The sequence below is a fragment of the Helianthus annuus genome, chromosome 9 (assembly GCF_002127325.2).
Source record: "Helianthus annuus cultivar XRQ/B chromosome 9, HanXRQr2.0-SUNRISE, whole genome shotgun sequence".
In the NCBI taxonomy this organism is placed as follows: domain Eukaryota; kingdom Viridiplantae; phylum Streptophyta; class Magnoliopsida; order Asterales; family Asteraceae; genus Helianthus; species Helianthus annuus.
The window spans coordinates 169,912,718-169,937,923 of NC_035441.2; the positions used below are offsets into that span (position 1 = coordinate 169,912,718).

At 38.5% G+C, this 25,206-nt stretch overlaps 3 protein-coding genes across 3 annotated transcripts; 2 read left to right on the top strand and 1 right to left on the bottom strand.

Annotated features, from left to right (window-relative positions):
- The first annotated feature begins 7,994 nt into the window (after window positions 1-7,994).
- LOC110876724 lies at window positions 7,995-9,018 on the top strand. Its single transcript, XM_022124886.1, has 3 exons — window positions 7,995-8,219; window positions 8,300-8,497; window positions 8,575-9,018. Exons 1-3 carry the CDS (start codon window positions 7,995-7,997, stop codon window positions 9,016-9,018), a joined length of 867 nt encoding a protein of 288 aa, XP_021980578.1.
- Window positions 9,019-9,134: 116 nt separating this feature from the next.
- On the bottom strand, window positions 9,135-11,468 carry LOC110876725. Its single transcript, XM_022124887.1, has 2 exons — window positions 10,458-11,468; window positions 9,135-10,382 (listed from the first exon to the last, which is right to left on the bottom strand). Exons 1-2 carry the CDS (start codon window positions 11,466-11,468, stop codon window positions 9,135-9,137), a joined length of 2,259 nt encoding a protein of 752 aa, XP_021980579.1.
- A 643-nt stretch (window positions 11,469-12,111) lies between these two features.
- LOC110879507 (peroxisomal membrane protein 11A) lies at window positions 12,112-13,105 on the top strand. The gene has a single exon (XM_022127977.2). It carries the CDS (start codon window positions 12,216-12,218, stop codon window positions 12,963-12,965), a length of 750 nt encoding a protein of 249 aa, XP_021983669.1. The 5' UTR covers window positions 12,112-12,215; the 3' UTR covers window positions 12,966-13,105.
- Window positions 13,106-25,206: the final 12,101 nt, after the last annotated feature.

Here is a 25,206-nt window from a genome sequence, read left to right on the forward strand (position 1 = left end):
CCAAGCCAAGCCGCTTCACCGCCTGCCCACAAGTACAAGCCATGCCGCCTAATTTAGAAGCCAAGCCGCGTTAAGTACAAGCCGAGCCGCTACAGTATCATTTTTTAAAAAATATAAATATATAAAAAAACATCAAAAAAATATCAAAAAACTTCAAAAAATATCAAAAAAAATCCAAAAATATCAAAATACTCTTTCTCTCCATATATTTAATAACTCGGTTGAATATTGTGAAGAATAGAATTCATTTTTATCTCTTTTATCTTTGTTTTTTATTAATTATTAATTTAATAATTTAATATTTAATTAAATTAAATAAACTAATATTTTAATAAATTAGTTTTTGGTTAACAAGGTTAGTAGAAAACTAACCTAGTTAGTAGATCCTTTAATACATTCAAAATAACCTAGTTAGTCCAAATAGGTTAGTTTTTATAAAAGAAACCACTAACTGAGTTAGAAAACTCAGTTACTTCAGTTAAGAGTCAAAAAAAAAGAAACAAAAAGGGGGTCCTTCTGTTCGGACCGGCCCTCTGCGTGACTCGAACCCGCGCCACTATGTTACAATCAAAGTGTCTTAGCCAGTTTTTCCTCCAGGCAGGAGCTGATAGGATACCCAAGTTAATTCCTTTTATATGTTAATTGAAAGTTTTAGAATAGCCAGTTTTTCCGCCGCTATGTTAGATCCTTTGAAATATCGTTTATATAAATAAATATATCAAGTCATTCATGGAAAAAACTAAGAAATATCGTTTATATAATTTTTTTAAATAACTAATCATGATTTATATCGGAAATTTGTATATATTTTTATCGATAAGAGTTGAATTAGAAATAATAAACATTATACTTAAATCAATATTATACAAAACGGGCTTATAAATTCTAAAAATATTACAATATTAAATCCTAAAAATATTACAATATTACACAACCTACTTATTAAATCCTAACAATATTACACAATCTACTTATTAAATCCTAAAAATATTACACAATCTACTTATTAAATCCTAAAAATATAAAACTACATAGCATTAAAAAAAAAAAAACTACGAAGTAAGATAAATATTAAAGTGGTCAACCAACTTAAAATCCGTATTCTCTTCGTGCCTAAACTCGACCCTCGCGATATATACCCGATCATCGTGGCTCAACCCAGCCGCCGGGACACGGTTGTAGTAACGTTAAACCGATCCAACTTCGGTTTAAGATCACGCCATTTGTGTTGACACGCGTTTAAGTTGTGTCGCGCGTTGCCGACGTGCTGTTGATAGTGTTGAAACGCTTGCCCCCAGTACGCGGTTTGTCCGCGTTGTAAATTTCGTTTAGCGTCAACGATAGCTGTTACTAATGCTAGTTCTTCTTCTTCTGTCCAATTAACCATCTTGTGTTTTTTTTAAGTAACAAACTTGTGAATGGTTTGGGAGACTAATCAATTGTGGCTATTTATAGCCAACATTAGCCACCCCACACCGCAACCCCACACCCCCCCCCACACCGCTACCCCACACCCACCCCCCCCACACCGCTACCCCACACCCACCCCCACCCCACCCCCCCCCACCGCGGTAATAGCTATCCCCCACCAAAGAATTGTGGCTATTTAAGGTTTTTTTTATGTTTTTAAATATTAAAACTTAATAGGTTAGTTAAATTAAAGGGGTATTGATAGTTAATAAATAAAGTAAAATAGAAACTACGAGTGACGAAAAACTCGGTGCAAACTCGGAATTCAACTATTTATTTAATTTTAATTAGAATATTTAACTCTAATGAACAACATAACACAAGACGAAAAAAACCCAGCTAAATAGTAACAACATCTTCACGCGTGTATACTTCACCGCCATTGTTAACGCTTCGTCTTGAAGATGCCTAATTTCACTTGCTTGATTTGCAACGGTCACATGTTGTTGTTCATGCATGAAATGTCGAAATACATCAATAGCTCTTTGGCACGAGGGCCCCTCTGCCCAATCCACAAACCCACAGCCTCCTCGTCGACTGATGCAGCAATAGAATTTTCTTCCCGGGTTTGTAGCGGTCCAGGAAGTTTTTATAATTGTTTGCGATCCACAATTCCTGCATAGCACCATTTTGCTAAGTGTAGTTGATTTTTTTGGGGGGGGGGGTATATATAGGTGGTGGTAGGTGTAATAAGGGACTATTATTAATTTTTTTGGTATTATATTATATTATAGCAAAAATAGTAGAATAACATATTTTAAACTTTTTTTTAATTCAAATACATAACAAATCTAATAAAACGGTGTCGTTACATCACTATTACGTTCAACACTCTGAATTATTTTTTCAACACTCGACTCTCCTTCTAATTTTGAATCATAGAAAAGCATAGCAAGGTGCCGCCTCATATTGCTAGTCGTTACGTTGGGGTCTTCACCGTCATTAATCTGCTTCCCGTTAATTAGCTTTTCCAGGAAAATGCAAACCCATACCCCACAATCTCCTAAAGGCCCTGTTTGTTGAGGCACGTTGTGTGCAAAAGTAACATGAAAGGGGTAAGTCAGCGGTATGGGCATTGTGGTGTAGTAACCGTGCCTACGTAGCCAATTGTCAAAGACAAAATTAATATGAGTGAGCACTTGGTCTCTTCCCCGGTCCAGAAATGGCGATTCTGCAAGGCTACAAAATATAAACATAAAACATATTAGATAATGACAAAGTAAAAAAGAAATGTTACAATTAATAAATTTTTAACTAAAAACACAAACGAAAAAGAATAGTACCTGTCGTAAACAGTCAGAGTACGGTTAACCAGGTTGAAAACCCCCAGAAACCAGTGTGTTTGCGGTATAAGCAAAGGTACATACACCTATATTTTATTTTTTAAAATTAATAAACTTTTACGGAACTATGTAAATAAAATTAAAATTAAATTAGAAAGAACCTCATCAGCTGTAGTAATTGCTGGAAAAGGTTCCACGACCCCGGTGTAATAACCCTTGTATGTTTGTTCAGGGAGAGTCGTTCCATAAAAATACATTTGGAAATATGGTGGTAAAATACTCCAACGGGCATTACGATCTCTCGATTCATACAAGTGGATCATCCAACCAAAGATATGCTGTTTAGCAAAAAATCAAATAATATTTTACCTTTGTTAGTAAACAGATAATATATCTAAAATTCCTTACATCATCGCTCAACCACCCCTCGTTATCGTCACCTAGCAGTGCTGACCAGAATGACGGACCTACGAATCCACCCGTCGTTAATCGGAGCTGGACATCGCCACTACTAGGATACCAACTCCTAATTTCAGCGATCTTTTGATCATCTGTTTTTCGCTTCCTTGTTTGCCCTTTTTTCAAATGTTTAAAAACAACAAATGGTGATAGCACACAGGATGAGGGCTTGACAAGCCGTTCAGATCGCCTCAAATTGACCAACTCCGGATCAGCATTCTACGAGAAAAAAAATATATAAGACTATACAGTTGAAAAATTATATTTTAAAAAATTTCATTAGTTTATAACTTACAATATCTTCTTGCATTCTGTTGAAGCTCGGCACACGATAACTATTATCGTACACTTCAAACTGGTCGGCTACACCCTGAAATTATAAATTTTAAAAAATGTCATCAGTTTATAAATTATTAATTATTATGAAAAATTTATAAAAATAATAAATTAAAAAAATTCAAGTATTACCTTATCACTAAAGTTAACTTCTGGCATGGAAAATGGAGTACTAGCAGGAACCGGCCGAACACCATGTAAACCCGCAGAACTTAACATGGCAGTTAACTTGTGGTTGTTTTCATCCATGATCAAACTTAACTTGTGGTTGTTTTCATCCATCAACAACTTAAATTTTTCAATAAGTTCGTCATTAGAACCAACCCCATAAGAAAATTGACCGGGACCAAAATTTTGTTGTGGAATTTCTGTTCGGTCTGGTGCCGGGGAAAACGGTTGTTTCGGCTCATTTAAACCGAAAATATTATTATACACCTCATTTAAATCTTGAGGCCGTACTTGAGCTGTCATATGTGACCGTACATCAGACGACGTGTCAATACCATACAGTTGACGTTGGGTATCCAAATAATCTGAACTGGCAACAAACCACTCAGTTCGCATCTCAGCATCGGTGGGTAGTATGCACATAAGAGGTTGGAATTCAGGTTTCTATATTTTGCGATACAAAAAATTATAAGAACAGTTACCTAAAGTAAATAAATATGTTTTATAATTGTAAATTTAGTGAAAATACCTTAATAGCATTACGGAGATATTTCTCCACACCTTGCTTCTGGTACTTAGTTCCGGCTCCCCAACCTAAAAATCTTGGAATCGTCTGTACTTGAAATAATTCGGGTTCTGCTCGAAATTCTGGAAAAATCTCCATGATCCACATCTGCACATAAATGGGTATAATCTGTAATAATTAATTAATCAACATATAACTGTAATAATTAATAAGATGAAAGTGCTACCTTGAAGGGCCAGACGAAGCCTGTTAAAGAAAAACCAGCTGTATCTTTTTTTTGTCGAATGTACATATTATAAACATTCGTAACCGTGTTTTCCCAAAAATAGTTCCCCCATGGATACTGTCTAAATACCACCAGATCGTCTACAAGGTGTATCAATCTATCATCAAAAACATTAGTTCGTTGAAGTCCCAAAAAACCTAACCCTAACAACATCAAAAGACAAATCCTCGTTTGATCATCTGGATCTAATATCCCTAGAACAACGAATTTTTCTTCAACCATTGCCATGTTAACACGCTTTTTCACATTGAACACTCTCCGTTTGAAGGAATCTTCGTGATCCTTTGGTGTCCACTCTGTGGGCCCAAACTCTAACCTGGTAATTAGACAGAAATTTTTAGGGGTAAACATTAGGGTTCTTCCGGCAAGCTTATAAGGAATACCAAGATGCGGTGTAGGTGTATTTTCTTGAAGACTTGCAACTCCGACTAAAAGCTTGCTATCACATACTCTACTTTTTATATCTAAATAATTACCAAAACAAGTTTCTCTGATATATGATTCGGTTTGTTCGGACATGGCATCCTTCAATCGATCTATAACCGACCATTTCTGTCTAACTTTGATTTGGACTTTCTAGTAATTTTAGATAAAAAAAAAATGTCATAATATTATAAAATAAACTAAAAATGTCATAAAAGGGAAAACATATATACTTACCTTTACAGGTGGAGGCGATTGGTATACTAGATCTTGCATAATCTGATCTTGTTGCATGTTACCTGGTCGGGTCGGGCCCTGGTAAAACTGGTCCATGGTCCCCTACTGTAGAATGGTGGTCCCAACTGTTCTTGGACTGTGGTCCCCTCGTAAATCTTTGGTTCTTCAAAACGGGTGCACGTGTGTCGGGTTCAAAAAAAACAAGAGAATTTATGACTTGGAAAGTGGGAAGTCTTTGTTTTTTTTCGTATTAAGAAGATTGTTCGGACACGTGTCAACACTGGGTGAACCGAGTAAGTGAAACGGCATATTTGTAGAGGTGAAGCGGCATTTTTAATGGCGAAGCGGCTTGGGGGTAGCGGTGTACCGGCATAAATACAGCGGTAGCGGCATGGCGACAGGTTACGCGGCATAAATACAGCGAAGCGGCTTGGGGTAGCGGTGTACCGGCATATTTGTAGGTGAACCAGCATATTGGCAGGTGTACCGGCTTTGGCATAGCGGTAGCGGCATAATGGGCATAGCGGTAGCGGCATATTGGCAGGTGTACCGGCTTGGGCAGGTGTAGCGGCATAATGGGCAGCGGTCATGTCACATCATCTTGGAAAGGGAAAGACATAGGTGTAGCGGCATAACCGTCAGGTATAGCGGCATATCCGACAGCTATAGCGGCATATCCGACAGCTATAGCGGCATACCTAGCGTAATTTATATTTTTTAATTTTTTTTTATTTTACTAACATGGTAAGTTAATAAACAAAATAATTTATATTTATACTTATAAGTAATTAATTCTAAGACTTGGAGTATAAATACAACACACAAAAAAACCACTTTCTCTCATATAGTTGGAAAAAATATCTAATAAAAACACTCAACCCGTTAACAAATCATCAAGTTGGATTCTTAGCAAATTGAGGAAGCCAAAAAACAATAGTGAAAGTTCGTCCTCTGAATCTTCAAATGCACAAAATGCTGAAGACAACCAGTTTGTACAGAACCGTGAAAGCTTACACCTCCATAGAACAGGTAGATGGGCAATTCTAGACGACGAAACGGAGAATTGGTCGAAAGATGTGGTCACATTTTACAATAATGGAGACGCTCCATTCTGCTACTCGGCTGTTTTCTCAAGATCAATTGAGTTAGACCAAAATTTTTGGGGCACTCTGTTGGGATATCGTAGTAACGGCTACCTAACGGCTTTAGTAAATTTCGTTTTAATCTTTGTACAATATGTTGTTTTTTTGATGTTAACATATCTAAAAATTAATAAATGATGCTTCTACAGCATATTGAAGGTTGGGTTGGAAGACTGATGGCTTGGAGGAGTAGAAAACTTCAAACGGAGAAAATGCTAAACTTGCGTTGGACTATTCTACCACCACAATTCTATGAGAATTTATTAGACTCTGTTACTAAAAACGTGGCTATGTATGGTAATGGTAAATTAAACCCATTTCCTTCTTTCATCGACGTTGATTACGTTTTTTTCCCACTGCCGCTGGAAAATAGAGAATGGGTGCTGCTTCGACTTGAGTTGGTAACTCAGGAATTAGTTATATACGCATGTGAAAACATATGTGTTGGTGAAAAGTACAGAAATGTTATTCACCCACGGTTGACTAAGTTCGCAGTTTATTTCGGAGCTTTGTTGGTGCATTTGCAATATTGGAAAAAGACGGGCAAACCGGAAAAACGCATGATTTTCGAGGTTAATGAAGAATACATGGTGTCTAACAGGTCACTCTCAGGAAATGAGGGAGTCTATCTATGTATGCTTATGGAGCATTTAGTAGTAGACAAACCAATTATTCGATCCGGACAAACAATTCAAAATTTTTTAGCATACAGACGTTTCATGGCAGATAAACTGTATTTTTGACGATGTTTACCACGCCCAAATCTTGTTTAATGATATTTATTTTAAATGTTTAATTATTTATATAGAATTATGATGACTTCGTTCTATTATATAAACCCCCCAACATCCACACACACCATTACACCTTCAAAATAAACACAACTCACTATGAACACAAACATGGGTGTAGGTAACCAAGATCCTATCGAACCAGTGGTTTCCGCAACACGTCGGCGATCCACTCGACGTCGACCGAACCCTCCTCCTTCGAACCAACTACTTCCCGCACCTGGGAGATTAACACGACGTCGTCTGAACCAAGAAACTACAAACCCACCACCTTCAATTAACTCAGAAAACCAAGAAACTACAAACCCACCACTAGAAAACGAAAACATTGTTTATGAATATTACCAGCAAGAACATCCTGACGATTTAACAGATCAAGAGTTGAACTTGGCATACGATTTAGCAATGAGCACACTTCAAATTGCATCGCCAAACACTAATCAACCTAACCAGATGCTTGAGCATGGAAGACCGGAAGGCTATGAAACGGACCCGGGAGAGGAGTATGTAGAATGGTGGGGGGAGGAGGACACTCGATGCCCAACACCGGAGAGCCCACGTCGTACATGTTGGTACTCCCCAAGATCTGACGGTCGAGACAGTGATCGTTCGGTCTCGCCGCCCCCATTCTTCTTGGGTGATTGGCCTTAGAAATAATCTATTTTTTATTTCTTAGATTTATAGTTTAATCGTACGTTTATATAAATGATTGTCCGTTTGTTTCCTATTCTATCTTAATAAATAAAGTCTTGTGCATTTTTTTAAGTAATTATTAGAAAAAAAATAAATTAAAAAAACATACATATTTGGATGGAGGTGGCTATATATACACATCTTTATGCTTCCTCTTTCCAACATACCGAGGAACTAATAATGTCCAAAAGGAGGTCTTGCTCAACCATTCCTCATCCAGTACAGAACACGCGTTGGATCATTGAAGATGATCGATATGACAATTGGTCTCCAAATGTTCTTGAGTTTTACTACGATGGTGATACACCAACTTGCTATTCGACATACATGGGCGTTACACCGTTAGGAAAAGACTGGTGGGGCGGACTTCTTGGGTTTTGTGGCAATGGTTTTATACAAGAAACGGTATTTAAAAATCTAAACATACGAACTATATATGTTTTTTTTTTAATATTTTAAAATTAGTTTTGCCCTTTAATTTCCAGCACATAAATGCATGGTGTAACAAGCTAATGTATTTACGGGAAACTCAAAGCGAGACACGGCCATGCCAGTCTAATGATTATCGTTGGACAATTATGCCCCCTCATTTTTTCAACATGGTAGTTGAACAGAAGCATGATGCTTACAGCTATGCAGATGGGTCTAGACAAAAATTTCCTGCATTTTGGAATGTGGATACGGTAAAAGTTGTTTATTATTTTATTAATTTCATCCAAAAATAATTTGATCCGGCCATTTAAATATCGACATTTTGTAGGTCTACATGCCAGTTTCACACAAGGATCAACACTGGTTAATCTTACAGATAAACATGTTGTCACTAAAAGTTAAAGTTTATTTCCCAAATAATTGTAATGTAATGCATTGTGGAGAGTCGTTTTGCATACATAAAAAAATACATCAAATTCTACTTGAATTTGAGTCTCCATTCTTATGGTTTTTGGGTCGCATATCGTACTGGCAACTTTCTGGAATAAACGAGACAGATACCTTGGAGTGTGCGGGGGATGATGTGTGGCCAGATAACGGGGATCATACAGGTCGAAATTCAGGTGTAATTATTTGTATGTTAATGGAAAAACTTGTTCAAAACTTTGCATTGACATGGGAAGAGGAAAATCTACAGGATGCTTGTGTCAGATACAGACGGTACATGGCGGATGAACTCTACGCTGGCCGATTCACACAAAAAAAAAACTGATGTTTGTATCTATGCATGTTAAAATAATTCAAGTTAAAATATGAATATATTTTTCAAGTACAAGGATTTCAACAGAATGTTGTGCATAAAAAAAATTCCAAAATACTACACTAAAACTAAAAATCTCCCAAATTATAAGACGGAAAATAATTATCAGACGGATTATTTCCTGGGTCTTCGTGAGCAACGGTTTCCTTGCCTTTACGCGAACGTTGTTGCGATGGGATTGGGGCTGAACAAACGTCACGATGGTGTCCATGTGACTTACACCTACCACAATATAGAGGCGTGGGTTCTTCCCCTCGAGACAAGATTCTGTTGTTTGCTCGCGGACGGCCCGACTGACGTTTTGTCATATGCGGGGGGCGAACATTTATACGATCTTCTGGTATCTCCCATTCAGATTTATGAGGAAGAGGATTAATCGCTTCCTCGTATGTTTTTTTATACACTTCATTGGAATAACATCGGAAAGCATAATGACTGCAGTCAGTTTCACCTAAGAATTTGGATACAGCAATCACGTGCCCACAGGGTAGTCCAGAAACTTGCCAAACACGGCAACTACATGTTCGATCGTAAAAATTTACAAAACCACGTTTTTTCCTGTCGTCAACATCAAAAGTGTTCAACCCTACACCAGCGGCAGTCCAAGTTCTAGACCCATCAATTTTCTTTGCAATTTTTTTTTGAGCCCACTGGGTAAGCTCATGTCTTTCCTTAATTCCCTCCAGCCGACGATCATAGAACCATTTTTGAACAGATTGACGGAAAAATTCAATAAGTTGGGTTACTGGCAATTTACGATAGTCTTTAGACAAAGCGTTAATTGACTCTGCACTGTTAGATGTCATATAATGATATCGATTGCCGGGACAATGCGCTCTTGCCCACCGTCCAAACCCGATACTTATTAAAGTGTTCCGTATTCTAGGAACTGCAAGACATAGAGTGTGGAAAGACTCATTAAAATCAGACAACCGGTAAGATTTACAGGTCTTCCACCAGAGGCTCTCGTATTCCTTTTTTTTATTCGACGGTAAACTTAAGTTCACCATTAAATGTCGACAGCAGAGACCATGATAAGCGTGTGGAAACACGTTGCTTACAGCTAAATGTATTGAATTGGCCCTATCCGATATGATCGCCATATCTGGAATTTCACCAACACAACCTTTAAGCTTTGAGAGGAACCATGTCCAAGAAGCACCATCCTCTGATTTGCCTATTCCATAGGCAATTGGTAAAATCTGGTTATTTCCGTCCATGCCAACTGCTAAAAACAATGTTCCTTTAAATTCACCCTTCAAATGGGCAGCGTCTATAATAATAACAGGTCTTAAATTACGCATAAAACTACGAACCTGAAAAAAAAAATCAGTGAATGACCATCATATTTTAAGATAAAAAAAATATTATTAAGGTCCATGCCGACTTACCGCTGCACCAATAGCCACAAATACCATTTCAAATCGACTCTCGTCGTCAACCCAAATGTGAGTCACGGTTCCCGGATTCGCCCGCTCCAAATTGTAACAATAGATTGGGAGTTCGGCAAAAGAATCTCTGCTTGTACCTTGCAAGAGTTCTAAAGCATGACATTTTCCACGCCATGCTTGCATGTAACTAATATCAATTCCTAAATTTTGTTTAAAATCGGACTTTATCTCGTTTCCGCGATAAATTCGACCACCGTCTTTTAATTGAGGCACTAAATAATGACCCACAACTTGGGGGTTTGCCTGACGAAAATGTGGGTGTGTGAGCGTCTTTGAACAAGTGTGTTTATCGTTAAAATATTTAACGTAAAATGCGCTATCACCAGCAAAGCTGTATGCCCTAAAACGCCACTCACAACCATCAACACAACATGACACTTCGTACCGTGATTTAGACGATCTATCAACTTTAAACTCAAATCGTTCTATCAAACATTTTTTACCCAATTCAAGTTTCATTTCCTCTTTGCTATTAAAAATGTGGCCTGGCTCAAACACAATAGAAGATATGCCTTGGGTATTACTCGGTAAATATAATTGGGTACAGTTTTCATTAATTTTTTTATCACTATCATCAAAAGATAAATTCAAATCAGGAACTTTGAAATTGTTTAAAAATGCGCAATCAGAAGACTCAACACCGGGTTCTTGAATGACATATAACTGAAATAATTCAAATGGTTTACTATTAGCCAAATTAAACAAAAAAACAACATCATTATCATTCATTATATCTATCGGATCTGTAAACGAAGACATCCGGTAGGATATCCGAGTAATATTTTGAATATCACACATCTTTCGAATATAACTTAAAAAAGTGATGTAGGAAAAAGTAGTTTCAACTTCTAAACCACGTCTAGTAATACAATCGTGACCGGCAACATACTCGATGTTCCCGTTAACAACCTCCCACTTACCCCCGATGTATATCACACACTTAACACCCATGAGTTATACTAAACGTGACCAAACAATGTATTACTACAAAGATAACGAGAAGACAAAACACAGATGTGTGTAAAAGACAAAAAACAGATGTATATATATATACATACGAAATTATAAATAAAAAAACATGTGTAGCGGCTTGGATGTTGGATGAAACGGCTTGACCAGGGTGAAACGGCTTGGCCATAGGTTTAGACGGCTTGGCGGGAAGCTGAAGCGGCTCGTATCCGGGGTGTAGCGGCTTGGATGTTGGATGAAACGGCTTGAGCACAGGTTATAGCGGCTTGGGGGGTAAAGCGGCTTAAATTCAGACTATAGCGGCTTGGAATTGGGTAAAGCGGCTCGGCTTTACCATGAAGCGGCTCGGCTTGGCAGTCCTCAAAGCGGCATAAATCAGGCATTCTGCGAAGCGGCTTGGCTTGGGGGGGAAGCGGCTCGGCTGCCAGGCGAGGCGGCATAAAGCCGTTTCAGGCAGCAGGGACACGTGTCGGCTATCTGATGGTTGAATTGAAGGTGCATAAATATGGGAGTTCACTTTGATGGGATGGTGCATTATGCCCGGTCAAATGGCTATTTTGGAAAATGGCTTGGTCAAACGGCTATGCTGGTAATTTTCCCAAAAAAAAATCATCAACAAAACATCATTCGGCACGCAACTCAAAGTAAACAACCATCCCTGAATCTAAAAAAACACAACAACCTGTCAATTACCCAATCAATCTCCACCATCGCCGTCGCATCTCCACCATGGAATCCAACACACAAACCAAACCAAAATCCCCAAAAAACAACCGAGACTTCCTCATCCACCTCGAAGCATACCTCGCCAAACGCGACGGCGTCGACAAACTCTTAAAAATCTCCCGTTACGCCACCAAAATCATCCTCTCCTCCGACCTCGTACCCGCCACCCACCCCTTCCACCGCCGCCTCAAAACCTTCGAATCCAACGTCGGGCTCAGCCGCAAAGCCTTCCGCCTAGGCAAGTTCATCCAAGACATCAATTCACTCCGCTCAGCAAAACTCGACACCACACAAAATGTTATAATCGCATTGATTGCATACGGCGGAGAAGGTGTGTATTACTTTGTTGAACAGTTTGTGTGGTTAGCCAAATCAGGGCTCATTAGCCCCACCCACGCGCGTGTTTTGCAACGAATTAGCGCGTGGGCTGAGTTAATTGGGTATGTTGGGAGTGTTAGTATGAAGGTTAAGGAATTAAAGGGGATTTCATTTGATGAAAGATGTTTGTTATCGAGTATTGAAATTGCGGTTACGAGAGGTGATGATGTGGAGCCTGAGATGGAGAGGTTGGGGAAGTTGAGGGAAAAGAAGTTGATGAAGAGGTTGTCATTGGTGCAAGATGTGGCGGATGGGTTGATGGCGGTCGCGGATATTCGCGATGGGAAGGGGCGGCTTTCGGGGCCGTTGTTGATGGCGTCGGCTGGGATGGTGTCCGCGGTTATTAGTACTCATAAGAATTGGTTGTCTTGTTGATTAAATATGATAGCTGTGAAATTTGAATTGATGTGTCATTTGTTGAGTATACATGAATCATAATAAGTATATGGGAAATTGGTTCTTTTTAAGTTGCTAGATTGTAGTTCAGAATGTGAATGAATCTTGATGTTTTGGCATACTAGTTCAAAATTGAAGTTATGAAGGATTAATCTGCCAATGTCATATTTTGACCATGCTATGTCTTTTGTTCGGACAATATTATGTCCAAATCATGATTTTTGTTTCTAAAACATGGCTTAATGTCACATTTTCATATTCTTCTTTTTAATCGTATTATAACTCTTGCTCTATCGTAACACTTATGACCATTTTCACTAATTGTCACTGAAAAAGTACATTAATTTCATTGGAGATGATCATTTTATCCTTTATATTGTATTTCTTTAAAACAAAACTTATAAACCCCTAACCATCTCACCTCTCCTCTAAGAGCATCCCTAGTGGGGTGGGGTAGCTTCTAGCCATCTATGAGTGACGTGATATCGACGGCCACAACGGGGGACTATGAGCGAGCGAGGAGAAATTAAGGACACATGGATTGAAGTGAGATGGTGACATGGCTGTGTTTTTGGCCATCCGTGAGTTTTCTCGTTTGGATGCCCGGATTCTTCTTCATCTGCTCATATTGTCTACCTCCTCTTAATATAGGGGATTGTTGTATTTTCGTCAACCATGTTCCCCGTACATCAGAAACAGAAACTGATGACTTCTTCCCTCAAACAGGTCGCTCCGTTGTTGTATACCCCTCTTGCTATCTCTGTGTTTCCACTTTGCCACCATATGCGACCACTACAACTGCCAACGAGATCAAGACGACTAATAACACTCTCAATTACAGATGCATCCTATGTCTATGTTTGTTTCATAATACGAGCTCCTACACATTTTGTGCTAAGTGTTTTTGATCTCTTGGAGGTTGGTCAAGGAATAATAGTGTTATGACTAAGTTTTTTTTTGCAACAAACAAAACACCCATTAAAATCTACTTTGAAAATCCCTCTAATGCCACATGATGGCTTTTGTTATCACACTTATAATCCATACAATTTATTCTAACTATTATATAACTAACATGAGATAAACACCTGGTGTCCCTAACCAAGAAGCCATCATGTGTTATGTCTAAGCAACTAGTAAGAATCATGTGTAATTTATAAAGAAAAGAATAAAAATGATCTTTTGTTATCACACTTATAATCCATACAATTTATTCTAACTATTATATAACTAACATCTAAACACCTGGTGTCCCTAACCACGAAGCCATCATGTGTTATGTCTAAGCAACTAGTAAGAATCATGTGTAATTTATAAAGAAAAGAATAAAAATGATCTTTTGTTATCACACTTATAATCCATACAATTTATTCTAACTATTATATAACTAACATGATCATAAAAATCACTTAGAATGACATAAATCAATAGAATGTTGTTGAACAAATCTAAGTAATTTGGATAGGAACAAATAGAAACTAATTGTCATTTTAGAGGTTTGCTCACTGAAAAAAAAAAAAAAAACACCAAACTAGTTTGTGGTATGTGCCTTGACAAATATGGTTAATCTTATTTGTCTTCTCCAAGCTGTGGTGACAATGATCCTGCAAAACACTAAACACCCCGTTAAGATCGTTACGAGGAGGGGAATAGGAGGGTTCTCCTCTTAACCACTCTCCAGCGTAAGGATAAGTATATGCTCTGAGGAAATAAGTGTGTGATTAAGAGTGAGAGAGCAAGGAACATAATGGTTAAACCTGGAGGTGAAGGCTCCTATTTATAGCCGAAGTGGTGTGAAATGGTTAATCTTCTTCGTACCCTGAGTCGGGCGCTGCGAGGCAAACAACAGTGGTACCGGTGTTTATTATTTTGCAGCGGAAAAATCATCACGACCGAGTGTCAGGAAAAATTTATCAGAGTTTTCAAAACACCAAGTTTTTATTTCAATAAACTGTGGAGTAAATCCCGCATTTACATATAGGAATTTCACTAGGAAATCCTTGATTATAGAAAACATGTTTATTTCAGGTTTACATAGCCACGGTTTATATAGCCACTTATTTAAGCTGAAGTGCTTCACGACACTTTTTTCCTTTTTTCACAATAAGTCACCTGAAACACGTTTTAAAAACATTTGGTCAGTGGAAAATATTGGTGAGTTCATTCAGTTGTAAGAAAACACATTGTTATAATTTATAGCATTAAGGGTTTTTACATTTGTTTATATCTATCAATTACCCCAAATCGGTATTTGTCACTCGACCAGATCTGTGACTATGGTCATATCACTCATTGGCTAACCCGTTGTCCAATGGTAAAGCTTATCAAGTAATGTATATAAAACTCCACGTACCGGTAGTAATTTCAGAATGCAAAAACTTAATCACAGTAAATACAACTTGTAAAACAAATGGGGTTTTGAAAGCATTTAGTAAAAATAGAATGACTCACATTGCAGATTTAAGTTAACAGGTCTTGCCTAATGGTTTAAAGCTGGTATACCTAATTAAATACACAATGCACACATATTAGTGTATTAACTCAACTCAACTCAACTCAACTTTAACGATAATCACGAGATCAAAACCCACAACGAATGACAAAGTATAGCCGGGTACCGGCAGCACTTAAACGATCGAACTGAGCAACCTGAACTATCGAACTGAGCAACCTGAACTAGTCCTACATAGCTGAATATATACCCACATTTGGCATTCCTCGCACCTCGCGCCCGGCATAGTGGTCACGCCAGCATGTCGCGGCGGCTTCCAAGTAGGCTAGGATAGCCTTGTTTGCTCGTATAGGCCAGCCACATGTTGTTTTCGAGTCCCGCGTGTCTTAACATTCTCTCGCGTATCGTGGGAGTTTTAGGGGATCCCCCCGCGTACCTCCGGGGGTTCCTGTTATAAGTTTCTTTGTTTTTCACATCGGGTCACGCCGTACAAGTTCGGGTTTCAATCAGGGGTCCTTAAAATGTATTGTGGGAATTGTTACTTGTATTTTGAAGGTTGTTACACAACACAAGTGGTTAAAGTACCAGTTATAAGAATCAGAACTGAGTTTAATGTAATAAACTAAGTAATCGTTCATCCGGGGGAAGTCACGAGAAGTTCAGCCTCGCATGTTCATCATTGCAACCTCAAATCTTGAGTTGGAAGGATTAAACATGAAGAAACGGGATGGATGGGATGTCAGGACTCTGTAAATCGCCTCCAGGGAACTTTGGTTTCACAAAAATGATTGAAATATGGAATAGGGAATGTTTCTTGCGATTTCATGTTTCCAGAACTTGTGCTACAGCTTCCGTGTTGACCCGCCGAGCCCTTTTTCTGCTTGGATGTTCCTTTTACCTTGTTTAGCCCCTGTTATACCTATAAACCTGACGCAACATAAGCACAACATAAAGATATGAAACGATGCTTTTAAATGACTAAAACATGTACAAAACTTTACAATATACAAGGTGTTTTTACAAACACATCACTAGCAAATCCTCTTGTTATGTCCTTTTATCTTGCACTTATCACATGTTACATAATTGCTTGTCCTTGATATTTTCCACTGGTTGAACTGGTTTGACTCGACTATTGGAACTCCTCAGTAGATTTCTTTCTCTTTTTCTTTAGTCTGTCAAACTGCTTGTAATGCTTTGGAGTTGTTAAGGTAGTTGGGCATCTAGATATTGGCCACAAGTCCATGCCATTTATTAGGTCAATGGTATCTATATAGACCATTTTCCATGTATCTTACCAATAAGCTTGATCCACCCATTTCTTTGGTATACCGTCAACTATTCCATGCATTGCCATATTCTGAATACATGTCACTGCATGTCTACATGGCATGCCAATTAGGTCCCATCTTCTATCTTCTGGAGTAAATTACAAAAATCGTCCTTTATGTTGACATCTGATTACAAATCATGTCATTTGTCTTCAAAAAGTACAAAAAACATCCTTGATGTTTGCAAACTATTGCACGTTATGTCCTTTAGCTCTAACTTAGTCAGTTTTCATGGTTAAATCTGACTAAGTGGAACTCACATCAGGCTATTTTAGTAATTTTACTCATTTATTTAAAATATATATCAAATAAGATAAAAATAATTTTAAAACATAAAAAAATTTACCCTTTCTCTATCAACTCTTTCTCACTCACTCTCTTTCTCTCTCTAACTTCAATATCATCAGTATTATACGACCCAATCACCATTCAACCTCCAACCACCACCAATGCAACCACCATGGAAACCCCTCAAATCCACCATTGCAACCACCATGAAACCTCTCAAATCTGAAAACCCACCAATAGCTTGACATAAGCTTTAGGCAACAACTTAGATTCAACAAAAAGGTTTAGCTAGGAACTCAACTTTTATGTCCTTTTCTGTGGAGGAGGCGGCAGAAGGTTTCAATTTGGGGGTGATCGGGCTTGGAGTAGGCGGTGAACGGTTTTGATTTGAGGGTTGGGTTTTGGGGTGATCGGGATTGGAGGAGGCAGTGGTGGTGGGGGGAGGAGGCTTATGGTCGCTAATGGTGGTCAGGGAGGCTTGTGGTGGCGGGGGAGGTTTGTGGTGACAGAAGGTGGTCGGGGAGGCTGGTGGTGGCAGGCCGGCGGGGGCGGGCTTGTGGTGGCTGATGTTTTCCGAGGGAGGCTTATGGTGGCTGGGGTGGCAGTGTTGGTGGTAGTGGTGGAAAACAAAGTGAGAGAAAGAAGGGTAGAGAGAATTTTGGTGGGTGGTTGATGGTGGTGGTGGGTGGGTGTGGGAGAGAAAGGGTGCCGCAACCCTCGTCCCCTGATCACCCGGGAACGGGCGGTCGCGAGACCAGATTTAGTGGTATCGGTGTTTATCAATTTTGGCAGCGGAAATTTCATCAGGACCGTAGTTATGAAATATTTTATCAGAGTAAAACACCACATTTTATATTAATAAATATGTTGGGATAAAACCCAAGTTTTCATTACAAAATGATTTATAGGGATAAACCCTATTTTATTGGAATAAAACATCTTTATTTAGGTAACTTTTATAGCCACTTTTCCAAGCCTTCAGTGCTGTCCAGCTGGCTTCTATTTGGCTTTCACATTTTATTACCTGAAACGCGTTTTAAAATATTTTGTCAGTGGGAAATACTGGTGAGTGAATCCCGGTTTAAACAAGAAGAGTTTTATCAAGTTACAGTATTGAGAGCGATTACAATGTTTATATCTACACAATTACTCATTCAGTACTGTCAATCCTGACTGGTGGGTCATATTACACATTGGCCAACTCTTTGTCCAATGGTAACGTGTTCCACATTTTGTATACAAAACCCCAACATACCGGCAGTAACTGTAGAATTACAAAGACTCAATCACTACTAATTATAATTTAAAATAAATAAAGGTTTTGTAAAAACAGTTTGTAAAAGGTTTACAAAAAGGAGATTACTCACATTGCAACTTTAGGGTTTTTCCTGCGATTTTTCCTGGTTATAATATATTAATTAAACAATGCACACGCGTTAGTATAATAACCCAAATATTTACATTAGCTATACCCTCCCCGAGACAGAACTCCAACGACTACGTCGGGCAGAACCTCGACAGCCTTTACGGAGCACTAGATCAATCGGGCAGCATATCTCATACGTAACCGGGGGTTATGATACTTACAACGAGGCAGAACTTCGTTATTTAGGGGGTATTATGCCCGGGTATAGTGCCTACTATAGAGAAATTTGAGAGAGAAAGTCGGGAATGAGCGATCGAAAATGAAAGCTAATGTCTCCTATTTATAGTTTTGATCCGCCAGTCTCTCGCGCCCCGCGCAAACTCAGGGGTGGTCTTACGCGGCCCGCGATATAGGGGGTCTAGGCTCTAGCTTTGATTAGTCACACGTGTAGCCTATCCGGGTATCGTGCCACGTGGCGGCACCGGGGGCGCTCTAGCTTCAAGCTGTCGCGCCCAGCGTAGCCTGAAGGCAAAGCCTTCGCGGCCCGCGAGCGCTCCACAGAATTTGTTTTTATTTTATTTTTAATTGTATAAAGGTATTTAGGGCCAAATATCGTATACGGGGTGTATTTTAAGACGTATAGGGACATTCTAAATATATTAGGGGTGTCAGAATAATTTTGGAGGGTTGTTATATCCTCCCCACCTTATTTTAGAACTCGTCCTCGAGGTCTACTGGAATAAGTGTGGATATTTCCTTTGCATCTCTGATTCAAGCTCCCAAGTATATTCTGGTCCATTCTTGGAATCCCATTTTACTTTGACTAAAACTAATCTCTTTTGTTTGAGGTTCTTAACTTTCCTGTCTTCAATCTGTAGAGGCCTCTCTACAAACTTTAATTTCTTATTTACCTCTATATCCTTAAGAGGTACTACTAGTGATTCATCGGCTAAGCACTTTTTGAGATTGCATACATGAAATACATCATGTATTCCTGCCATTTCCTCTGGCAGTTGTAGCTGATAAGCTACAGGTCCTGTTCTTCTAATAATCTCAAAAGATCCAACATACCTGGGGCTTAGCTTTCCCCTTTTGATGAATCTTACCACTCCTTTCCAAGGAGAAACTTTCAATAACACCTTGTCTCCTACTTGAAATTCCAAAGGCTTTCGTCTGTTATCAGCATAACTCTTTTGTCGATCGCGTGCTGCTTTCAGTCGTTCCTTGACTTGAATGATCTTGTCCGTTGTTTCTTGTACTATTTCTGGTCCAGATAATTGCTTTTCTCCAATCTCTGCCCAACAGACTGGAGTTCGGCACTTTCGTCCATAAAGTGCTTCGAATGGTGCAGCATTGATACTGGTATGATAGTTGTTATTGTAAGAAAATTCTATTAATGGTAGATGATCGTCCCAATTACCTCCGAAATCAATTACACAAGCTCTAAGCATATCCTCCATTGTCTGAATTGTCCTTTCGCTTTGTCCGTCCGTTTGAGGATGATAAGTTGTGCTTAGATTCAACTTGGTTCCTATTGCTTTTTGGAAACTTGTCAAAAAATGAGAGGTAAAACGGCTATCTCTATCAGAAACAATTGATAAAGGAATTCCATGTAATGAAACTATTTCATTTACATACAACTTAGCTAATTGTTCCATGCTGAAAGTTTCCTTCATTGGTAGGAAATGAGCTGACTTAGTTAGTCTGTCTACAATCACCCAGATTGTATCATTACCTTTTCTTGTTTTGGGTAATTTGGTAACAAAATCCATTGTTATTAATTCCCATTTCCACACCGGCATTTCTAACTGCTGCAACAAACCTGAGGGTTTCTGATGTTCTGCTTTAACATGTAAACAGGTTAGACACTTGGCAACATAAACTGCTATATCCTTTTTCATTCCTATCCACCAGAAGTTCTTTCTTAAATCCTGATACATCTTATCATTTCCAGGATGCATCGTATACTTAGACTTATGGGCTTCTTCTAATATACGGTGGCGTATGTTTCCTAATTTAGGTATCCCCATTCTTTTCTTATGAAATCTCCAAATTCCATCAGTTCCTTGTTCTAATTCCTTAATCATTCCTTTCATTTTCTTAGTATCGTCCTTGATTACTGATTCTTGTGCCTTACTAATCTGTTCATTTAAATCTACTTGTAGATTTAATTTAAGAGGACGCACTCTTTTTGGCTTTTCATGATACTTTCGACTTAAAGCATCGGCTACTACATTAGCCTTTCCCGCATGATACTGGATATTACAATCATAATCACTAAGTATTTCCATCCAGCGTCTTTGTCTCATATTCAACTCCTTTTGCCCGAAAACATACCTTAGACTCTTATGATCTGTGAAAATGGTAAACTTACTACCGTAAAGGTAATGTCTCCAAATTTTCAGGGCAAAAATTATGGCTCCTAATTCTAAATCATGGGTTGAATAATTCTCTTCATGATTCTTAAGTTGTCTAGATGCATAGGCTATAACCTTTTGACGTTGCATCAACACACATCCATAACCTAACTTAGAAGCGTCGCAATAAACTACAAAGTCTTCTGTTCCTTCTGGTGATGCTAGTATGGGTGCGTTGGTTAATCTTTGCTTAAGAGTTCTAAAGGCTTCTTCTTGTTTTGGTCCCCATTCACTTAACAGATTTACAGGTTAGCTTAGTTAAAGGAATGGCTATTCTAGAAAAATCTCGAATAAACCTTCTATAATAACCGGCTAATCCTAGGAAACTTCTAACCTCGGTTAGTGACTCAGGGGTTTTCCATTTAGTAATTGCCTCAATCTTTGTGGGATCCATATGAATTCCTTCATGGTTGACTAGTTGTCCAAGAAACTGTACTTCCTTTAACCAAAACTTGCACTTCGAAAACTTTGCATAAAGCTTTTCTTTTCTCAATGAAGTATTAATAAAACTTTGGTTTGCACCAGAGTCAAATAATACTTTAGAAAAAACATCATTAACTAAAAACGTACCGGCTATCACATCCGGGATCTTCTTTGCTTCTTCTGTAGTCAGAACAAATGCTCTAGCATTTTTAGTGTTCTTGTTGTTCATGGCTGGAGCTAGCTTTGGGCAGTTCGGCTTGATATGACCTTGTTCTCCACAGTTGTAGCATATCCTGTTGTTAGGTTTATTCCTGCAGTCTTCTTCCTTGTGTCCAGATATTTTGCAAAAATTGCAATATATAGAGCATCTTCCAGAATGCTTTCTTTTGCAATATTTGTAGTAATGAGCAGAAGTAGAACCTACATTTTTCCCATGATTGGAATTTCCATAACGAAATTCTTGGGTAAGTTTCTGAGCTAGGTTCCTCCTCTGATCCTCTTCTCGTGTACGCACTAATTCATCAGTCAAGGTGTTTGCTAGTTCTACAGCTTCTTCTATGGTTTGAGGTCTAGCTGCCTTGACTACATGCCTAATCTCACTGATTAATCCCCAGATGTAACGGGAGATTAATACTGGTTCTGGTGATGCAAGGGTCGGCACTATTCTAGCATATTCGAAGAATAAAGTAGTGTAACCCTTACTATCCACTCCAGTCATTCTAAGGTTTAGGAACTTATTTGCTCTATGTTCCTTTTCATTGGGAGGGCAGAATTTCCTTTCCACCATGTTTTTAAATTCCTCCCATTCCATATTGTAGACTCGGTCACTTCCCCTAGACTGGAGGATAGTGTTCCACCATTCTAAAGCTGAATTCTTAAACAGATTGGAGGCAAACATTATCTTATCCTCTTCCGCGCACTTGCTTATTTTTAAGACTGCCTTAGTCTTTTCTATCCAGCGTAGAGCTGCAATGGCTCCTTCATTGCCCGAGAATTCTATTGGTTTACAAGACCAGAATTCCTTGTAAGAACAACCATAAGACATGGTTCTTCTTCTTTTTGGAATGGGCAATTGAAGTATGAGTCCATTGTTTACGCTGTGTTCCGGTTCAGTAGGTCGTTTACTGTCATTTTTACTTTTATTATCCGCTTCCTTAACCGTTTTAATAATATATGGCATTGCGTCTATAATTCCTTTTGCCACTATGTGTTGGATGGCACTGTTATCCACTTGGTTTCCATTATTATTGTTATTCTGGTTTTCCTGGTTCACTTCGTTGTCCATCTGAATTTTGAACATTTACCACGTATTAATATCATAAGATAATAATTAATGTAAGCAATCACACAACAAGCATGTTGATCAAAATCGTCGAACATTGCGACTTTTTACTCTATTTTATGTATTATGCTTCTTGTTAGGATCGGAAGCTCTCATGATTGTGTTTGTTTGTATAATTTGTACATTAAGAGAATATGAAATAATGTAAAGTGCAGCGGAAATGAATACAAACTTTGTAAACACAATCAAAGAAGAGAATACTATGATAAACAAATGCTTCACATTAAGTCGAATGATTGAATTACAAAGCAAATGATTACAAGCATGCTTACAATACTAAACTCCCCCTCAGCATGATGCTCCAAGGTTGGTTGCACAAGATGAAAGGATTAGACATGAGAAGAAGAACTTGCTCAGTCAATCAAATGTAATAGTACAGAGTACTGTTACATTTATAGGCAGTCCAAACCACTGGGCATCTCAGCTGACGTCACCATGAAAGTGACATCTAACAAACTAACAAACTCTATCTACTGATCTATACAACCTCTGCTATGCTAACTGCTGATATTACATTATATTGCATAAGATGAATCAAATTGCTGCTGCATCCTTCCACTGCTGTGAACCCAGCAGTACTTGTCATGATCAACAGTGCTTGACTCAAGGCAGTAGATTGGGCAGCAGGGCTTTAGTCTTCATCAGTCTTTGATCTAATCAGCAGTTTCCAGTGCCAGCAATTGTTGATAAAGGCAGTACTTTGGAGTATATCAGACGTTGAAGCCACAGTCAAGGGGAAAGCTTATAGTAAACAGCTGCTTATTGTGAATCCATTGTTGTGATCCGGTTTTGGCTTTCATTATCTGTTCCTCTGGTAGGGTTCAATCCCAACAATCTCCCCCTGGAACAGATAATGTCAAAACCCTTCATTATTCTGGATTTTTATTTCTCATCAAAAGTTCCCTAGCTTGTCTTTTAAATTCTTCTTGAAAATCCTTGGAACTTGAGCCATCCTCATCCCTGCACAGTGAAAGTTCAAGGAGATCCTGCAAATCTTCAACACTAAGGCCTAGTGCTTCTTTCCTTGATATGAACTTCACTTCGCCATTGGATCTGACCAAGGTCAATACGTGGGTCTTTTGATCAGACATCCACTTTAGTACTTTTAATCCTAATGGGTTTCTTGGGAGAGATTTATTTCTTGATGAGTTTGGAGATGTTGGACTTGTGAAAAGTTGTAAGCTATCAGACATTTGTTTGAGGGCCTTCTCAATGACATCATTTGCTGCAGCTACATCTTCTGCAGTTTCCTTTTCAATTTGCTCTTGTCTCTTTTGTTGATCTGGCTCAATGTCTGATATTTCTGAAGTGCTTGGTGATGCAGGCTTGGTTAATACCTTTTTGAAAAGGTTTTGAAGTCTTACTGAGCTCTCTTCTTTTAGACCCATTTTCTTGATGGTTTCTGTGAAGTACTCTGCTTCCTTTTCCTTTACTTCTTCACTAGACAACCGTTTTCCTTCTTCTTGGTTTGACACAAGAATAGGATTATCAGCTGATGTGAGCAGTGTTTTGAGATTTTCAATCTGTTGTTCAAGCTTTTTGTAGTCAGGCTTCTTTGAAGTGTCTGAGACAGTTATCCTTCTTTTCTTAAGCCTTTCATAAGCTTCATCAGTATGCTGCTTTGACCATTTTGCTATGGTAGTGGCAGTGTCCACCTTTGCATCCACCAGCTCCTGTTTCTTTCTCTTGTACTCAGATGTTAGGTCAGCTATGAGCTTTTTGTATTTGCTCCAATTTGGAGCAGTCTTCTTCTTTCTAGGATTGTTTTTGATTCTATCAATCCTATCTGCCTTATGCTTTAAAGCAACTATTGGCCATTCTTCAAACTGTTTTTCTTCAGCAGGATAGAATTTTTCTTTCATAATATAATCAAGATATTCTTTTCTTAATTTATTTTGTTGATCAGCTTTTTCTTTGCTTAATTCTTGTGCAAAATCTTCCATCTGCTTAACTTTTGTGAGCAAGAATTCCAATTTTTCAGAGATGGCTTCATCACCTTGACCTTCACATTCAATCTTGGCTCTTATCTTAGCCTGCCTTGCTTTGAGCTCAAGATATTCATCTATATCTTCTGGGACTATGAAGCCTATGAGTGAAGGGAATCTTCTGTTTGAAGGATCATCTTCAGTGTAAAATTGTCTCATCTCATTTTTCACAGCTTCCAGTTCCATCGGATATTTTGCAGCATTTCGATCATATTTGTCCTCATTTGCCTGAGTAATTTTTCTCTTTCTGGTGTAAAGCTTTGTGGATGAAATGGATTTTGGTTGTGATGTAGGAATAGTGAGAGCAGTGGTTAATGTTTGACTAACAGCTGTTGAAACAACTGATGTTTCAACCGCTGTTCTCATTACAACTACTGATGTGTCAGTAGATGTCTTCTGCTTTTGAGCAGGGGTTGGAATGGTAGTGATTTCTGTGGTAGTGGTAGTGGTTTGTGGTTGACTAACAGTTGTTGAAACAACTGGTGTTTCAACCACTGTTGTCATTACAGCAGATGTTGTAACATCAGCTGTCTTCTGCTTTTTGGCATGAGGTGAAGATGGGGTGGCTATTTTTAGTGGTGAATTTGGTTTTGGTGATGTGATCACAGATGATGAT